This window comes from Oratosquilla oratoria, chromosome 2 (assembly GCF_046742065.1).
Source record: "Oratosquilla oratoria isolate Oo_2021 chromosome 2, ASM4674206v1, whole genome shotgun sequence".
Classification (NCBI taxonomy): Eukaryota; Metazoa; Arthropoda; class Malacostraca; order Stomatopoda; family Squillidae; genus Oratosquilla; species Oratosquilla oratoria.
This window is the reverse complement of record NC_134778.1, coordinates 92,891,423-92,898,922: the sequence shown is the minus strand read 5'-3', so window position 1 is coordinate 92,898,922 and position 7,500 is coordinate 92,891,423. Positions and strand designations below refer to the sequence as shown.

General features: G+C 39.3%; 1 protein-coding gene across 1 annotated transcript in view; it reads right to left on the bottom strand.

The window, feature by feature from the left end:
* Nucleotides 1–7,191: 7,191 nt before the first annotated feature.
* LOC143041154 (uncharacterized) overlaps nucleotides 7,192–7,500 on the bottom strand; it is an 842-nt gene continuing 533 nt past the window's right edge. The window contains exon 2 of the mRNA XM_076212963.1: nucleotides 7,192–7,500. This exon is cut by the window's right edge and continues 205 nt beyond it. Within this exon, the coding sequence (XP_076069078.1) occupies nucleotides 7,370–7,500 (131 nt within the window). The 3' untranslated portion in view covers nucleotides 7,192–7,369.

The window sequence follows — 7,500 nt, the reverse complement described above, 5'->3', positions numbered from 1 at the left end:
ATATATATACATATATATATATATACATATACATATATATACATATATATATATATACATATATATATATCATACATATACCAAGGCTTTTTCCCCCTTCCAAGGGAGGTAGCCAAAAAGGGAAAGGCATAAAAACACTCCCACCCATTTCATCCCCAAATACACTCCACACCCCTCCCACCCTTCCTCTCATTTGAGCACCTCCTGGATGACGGGTCATCCCTGCACCCCGCCCACCGCCCTGGGTCAGAAGCAGTGTCGCAAGACACAGCACATCCACAGCAAGGCCGCTTCATTTAATCGGCGACCCCCCCTCTCCGTCCCCCTTTGCATATAAGGAGAGGACGGGGAGAAATCCCTTCGGGCTGCGTCAAAATTTACTCACACATACTACCCCACCCCCCACCCCCCCGCCCATTCCTCCTCATGCAGTCACAACATCATCCATATACAACCATTCTCCACTCACCTCTGTCTTCCGTCCTCTCCCTTCCTTCCTCAACAGACATTCCCCTCTTCCCCAAAGCCCCCTTCACCCCATCCATCCACCTCATCCTAGGACGTCCCCTCATGTTCACTCCCTCCACATCTGCCTTCCATACCTCTTTTACTAGTCTTTCTTCACTCATTCTTTCCATGTGTCCAAACCATCCTAATATTCTTTCATCAACCCTCTCTCCCAAATCCTTTTTCACCCCTGTTCTCCTCCTCACCTCCTCATTTCTCACTCTATCTAGCCTAGTAACCCCCGCCATACTTCTCAGACACCTCATCTCAAACACATTCAAACTCCTTCTCTCTTCTTCTCTTATGTTCCACGTTTCTGCCCCATACAGTGCTGTTGGCACAATCACTCCTTCATACAGTCTCCTCTTCGCATCCATTCCCAAATGTCTATTTCTCATTACACTCTTTAAACCACCAAGGCATTTACTCGCTTCTCTCAATCTACATTCTACCTCCATCTTCACTCCACCTTTTCCTGCTACACTTGCACCCAAGTATCTAAAACTATCCACTTCCTCCAGTCGCTCTCCCTTAATGTTCACTTCCAGTCTACTGCCACTTTCACCCCTTGTACATCTCATCACCTTACTTTTACCCACATTTATCTTTAGCTTTCTTCTATCACATACTCTCCCAAACTCTGCCACCAGCTTCCTCAATCCCTCCTCTGACCCTGCCACAAGCGCAGTGTCGTCCGCAAACAACAGCTGGCTCACCTCCCACTTTTCTCCATTTTCTTTAACCATCTCCAATCCCTGACTCACTACCCTTGCATTCACCTCTCGCACCACCCCATCCATGTATAAGTTGAACAGCCAGGGCGACATAACGCATCCTTGACGAAGTCCCACCTTTACTTCAAACCACTCACTCTCTCCATTTCCAATCCTAACACATGCTCTACTACTCACATAAAAACTCTTGACAGCTCCCAAAAGCTTTCCTCCTATCCCATAAATCTGCATAACCTCCCACAGTGCCTTTCTGTCTACCCTATCATAAGCCTTTTCCAGATCCATAAAAGCCCAAAAAACATCCTTCCCCTTTCCTATAGCTTTCTCACATATCTGTCTTACCACAAAGATCTGATCTACACAACCTCTACCCGTCCTAAAACCACACTGTTCCTCACCAATTACTCCTTCTGTTCCTCTCCTAATCCTCTCAATTAAGATTCTCCCATAAGCCTTCCCTACTACACTCAACAGGCTAATCCCTCTGAAATTACTACATTCACACTTGTCCCCTTTTCCCTTGTAAAGAGGAACTATACAGGCACTACTCCAGTCCTCCGGTACTCTACCCTCTCTCCAGCAAACATTAAATAATCTCGCCAACCAGTCCACCATCACTGAACCTCCCTTTTTCAGACATTCTGCATGACATCCATCCAGACCAGGTGCCTTACCTGCTTTCATCATCTTTACAACTGCCTTCACCTCATCCTTCCTTATTTCTCCTCCATTCTCCTCACTCATCACTCTCATTTTCTTCGTATTTCCCACTGCAGCTATCTTTCCTTCCCTATCCTCCTTCACATTCAGCAACTCCCTAAAATATTCTGCCCATCTTCCCCTCACTGCCATCTCTTCCATTATCAACTCTCCATCTGTACCTTTTACCTTTTCTTCCCTACTTGATTCGCCTCCTCTTCCTCTCTTAATTTCTTTCCAAAACATCTTTTTATTACTTTCAAAATTTTCTGTCATACTCCTACCCCATTTCACATCTGCTCTCCTCTTTGCCTCCTTTACCTTTTGCTTTACTTCTCTTTTCTTATATATATGTGTGTGTGTGTGTGTGTGTGTGTGTGTGTGTGTGTGTGTGTGTGTGTGTGTGTGTGTGTGTGTGTGTGTGTGTGTAAGTATATATATATATATATATATATATATATATATATATATATATATATATGTATGTATATATATATATACATATATATATATACATATATGTATATACATATATATATACATACATATATATATATATATATATATTCATAAATAAATATATGTATATATATATATATATTCATACATACACACATGCACACACACACATACAGGCACACACACACACACAAACATATTATATATATATATATATATATGTATATATATATATATATGAATATATATATATATATATATATATATATATATATATATATATATTGAAGAATGGAAGACAAATGAGTGGAAGGGTGGTGAGTTAAACACAGAGAACAGTTGGAGTTTTATTCACTGACGTTTCGTCCTTACCAGGACATTCTCAAAGTACATACAGTTTCAGAAAATTAACAGCTTATATAACCCATCCTTGCCGAGTTCCCCTCCCTCTATCATCCGTCCTCTACCCTTTTTCATGTGACTCCGACTATGTCACTTCTCCCTTCGTTCTCAATTGTCCTTTTTACCTCCTTGATAATCAGAGTACTTACCGCTCCTGCTATTTGTAGCGAAGAATTTTTAGAGGATGAAATCAAATATATTTTCAAAGTATTCACTAAACTCAGATACCCGGAAGGACTACTGCAAAGATTGAGGAAGAAAGCAACGGTAATAATGAAAAGGAAGAAGGACGACTGGTCCGGAGAAGGCAGGGCGGGATTTTTGTCCGTCCCCAACTCGAAGTACGCGGAGGAGTTGGGACATATTCTCACAAAAGCGGGTGTGAGCGTTGTTTCTCCACTGGTATAAAATTAGGAGAAGTTGTCAAGAATAGAAATAAATCAGACAAGGATGTAGAGAAGGGCGCAATTTACAATATACCATGTGGTGGTTGTCCGTTAGGATATTATGGAGAGACGGGAAGATCAGTGGAGCTACGGACATATGAGCACAAAAATGACGTCAGAGCTCACAGAACCTCCAACTCGCTAGTAGTTCATTTAGACCAATGTGCTCCACAAAGGTCTAGAGAAAAAGAAAAGAAAAATAGAAAAAAAAAAAAATAGTGGAGGCAGCCTACATCACTTCCCACCCTTGCATCAACCATAGGGAAGGGTTTATAAAATTAGCAGGAGCGGTAAGTACTCTGATTATCAAGGAGGTAAAAAGGACAATTGAGAACGGAGGGAGAAGTGACATAGTCGGAGTCACATGAAAAAGGGTAGAGGACGGATGATAGAGGGAGGGGAACTCGGCAAGGATGGGTTATATAAGCTGTTAATTTTCTGAAACTGTATGTACTTTGAGAATGTCCTGGTAAGGACGAAACGTCAGTGAATAAAACTCCAACTGTTCTCTGTGTTTAACTCACCACCCTTCCACTCATATATTTATATACATATACATATATATACATTTATATATATGTATATAAATATATATATATATATACATATATACATATACATATATACATATATATATATATATATATGTACATACATATATACTTAAATATATATATATATATATATATATATATATACACACACACACACGCACACATATATCATATATATATATATATATATGTATGTATATATATATATATATATTTATATATATATGTATATATGTTTATATATATGTAAATATATATATATATATATATATGTAGATATGTATATTTATATATATATATATATATATATATATATATATATATATGTGTGTGTGTGTGTGTGTATATATACACATATATACATATACATATATATATATATATGTATATATATACACATATATATACATATACATATATATACATATACATATATGTATATATATATTATATTAAATAATACAGCATACTTAGCACTTGAAATCTTCTTCCTTAAACTTTCTATCCTTCTCGCTATTTTCCTTTCTGTGGGAGGGAGAACACAATATCACCAAATAAAACCATAGTGATTTTGAAAATAAAAACAAATGCATTACTTACAACGTTTAGCCTATGCGCTAGGCATCTTTTGGTAATTTTATTTTGAATCTACAAATCATGATCATATATATAATGTACAAAATAAACTAGGATAGGTATTTTGGTTTCATTTCTTCTTGGCGTCCCGTGGGATACCTCGAACAGCTCCAGGGTTCTACACATACTTAATTGTATATTAATTGCTGGTAGGTAATTCTTTATTAATAGAGCTTCCATACATTTTAATTTACTCTCATTGGTGTTATTTGCTAAAATCGAAGTATTACTATTCAAAACTTCCCGCGAAATATTCATCTAATGCACTTTAGAAATGTGCGATTTTATCGCACCATTTTGCTAATGAAAAGTAAGCCTTTGAGACAAAGTTTGAGTTGTGTGTCCAATGTACTCGTCATTGCAAAGGGCACCGTCTTTGTTGAAAGGGAATGAGTATTTGTACACAACGTAACGTTGTTTTGAAATATCTTTTTCGCCTGGCAAGTTGTTTTTCATGATAAGTGATGCAGTTCTGGGGTTACGATAATATATAACCAATTGTAAGGAGTCTTCTTGCTTCTTAGGTTTACAATTTTCATATATGATATTTTCAATGACTTTTTCATCTGTTTCATATGCGGATGTGATTGTACTTTGGTAGTAAATATATATTGTATTCTTCGAATTTTCTGTATTACCTAGTTCAGAATTAAATTTCCCCATTTTATTTCCAAATTCTTTATCAATATCACACATCGAGAACCCATTGTTTGTCAACATTTGTTTCTATTCAATTCTTGGTGGAGGAGGTACCAGTTAGAACATATTTTAAGAGCTCTCGTAACGTACGCGCGTATAACGCTGGTTTTATATTTTGATGGGCATTCACTTAATCCATTTAAACATTTACCGGAGTTAGTCGGTTTCCTGTAAACACTCGTAGTAAATGCGCCTTCTGCTCCGTCTATGCAAACATCTAGAAAGGGGATCTTGTTACCGATACTTTCCTCCACGGTGAAATGCAGGCAAGATTTTGCTTCTATCATTTCCTTAAGTGTATCAAGCTGTTCTTTACCTTCTACGTCTACGAAAATGTTATCTATATACCTAAAATACCAAAAAGGTTTAGGATTCACAGCATCAAGTATGGAGTTCTCAATATGGCACATGTATGCCTGTGCAAAAAAAAACACCTAGGGGGCTCCCCATAGCTACACCGTCAATTTGGAAATACATACGGCATGAAGGCCATCTAAAGGGTGCTTCCTTAGCACAATTCCGAAGCACCATTTAGATCAAACGCTAAACTCAACCAGTTCTTGGCATCCTTTATAATTATGCCTCTGTCCTCCTATGCAGGGGAACTGCATTTGCCAGGAAGCAACCCTCAATCTGAAAAGACCACTACACTTGACATGACTTGTTCTGGCTAGACAATCTTATTCCTCGACGAAAGGAGGGGATCAGAGGTGTGAGCAATGGAGGCAGAGAGGGGGTGAAGAGCAAGATACGTGTTATATTATTCAAGCGTTTGGATAGGCTAGGCTGTTGGGAATAATCCTATGTTAAAGTAACGAGCGTGAGGGCTAAGATACCACGGGAACTCTTCAAAAGAGGATGTCCCACATAGAAATAAAAAACGCTCAAAGCAGTAACTGTAACGCGCCATTAAGGAGAAGGAATGAGGATATAACTCGACACTAGCCTTAAAAACAGTTACGCTAACTTGACTTCGGCAAGACTTACTAATGGGAAGTATTGCAGTACCTTTTCTGTCTTCATTCCTCACTGTTTCTTCTTCTTTCTCATAATATGAAAATAATCTATATCAAATATCGTGTAGGGACAGAAATAAAACTACTCGGCATGAGACACCAGAAGATATTCAAAAAAAAAAAAACACTAAGCAAAAAAACACATAAGTACATAAAAAAAATCCACAAAACATAGAAACCAAGAGAAGCTTCTGATTCATACAGGCAAAGAACTCTCGAGTCTCCGCTCACAAACCATCCTTCGTCTACGATAGCGTCGCCAAAATGAAGGTGCTAAACGGACCAGATGAATTAAAGCCAATTAGCAATACTCCTCAAATAAAGATGCCTTCATGCGGGCGCTCATGTGCTCACACACACACACACACACACACACACACACACACACACACACACACACACACACACACACACACACACACACACACACACACACACACACACACACACACACACACACACACACACACACACACACACACACACATAAACACACACACACATAAACACACACACACACACACACACACGCCTCCTAGATATGCGGAAATAGCTTGAAATGATGTAATCTCAATTGTTCCTCCAGCAAATGAAGATATTTCCGCTGAGTAGTTACATCTAAGCACCAAAGTTTGCCTGTAAGATAAAAAAAATCAGAACCCCTTTTTATTACCATTATTCATCAGAAGGATGAACTCCTATCCGGTCTAGCATAATAGGATTATACATATGTATTTTTCATGCACTGCATCCACCCAACAGGTTTTAGGTTTGTATGAAGGAACATGGGTTAGTCTCCAACAAAATCCGTAAGGTTGAGTATTCTACTGAACCAGTGTGCTGTCGAGTCACTTGGGATGAAATAGGTCCTTTCTCTCCATGCCTCTCCGCTGTAGAGGCTCTTCATGTGCCGCAGTCAGGTGTGCACCTGGTGCATCTGAAGAGTATCGTGCCAAGTCATTCGAACTCGAAAGACAAGGCTTCATGTGAGACCAGCATCGAATATCACACCCAGAAGATGGGCCATCAAAACAACCAATGGTTTAGTCACTCTTTATTAAACCCTCACGTCAGGACAAGCAACATCTACGCTCGAGCAAACAGACTCTAAATCAAGAGGCTCAAGCAAAGAGGAGACAGAAGCTCGTGGCTGAAGGAGATGCTGAGGTCGAGGTCGTCCTTACTCTGGTCCAGCTCCTGGTCGTGCCCATATCTTGTTACCAGTGGTGTCTACGGTTGTAGCCGTATCCGTAGCGCCTGTAGCCGTAGCTGGGATAGGGTCTGTGATATCCATACCCGCCCCAAGGATCAGCCTCCGGTTCAGGCTCGGGATCAGCAGATCGCCTGC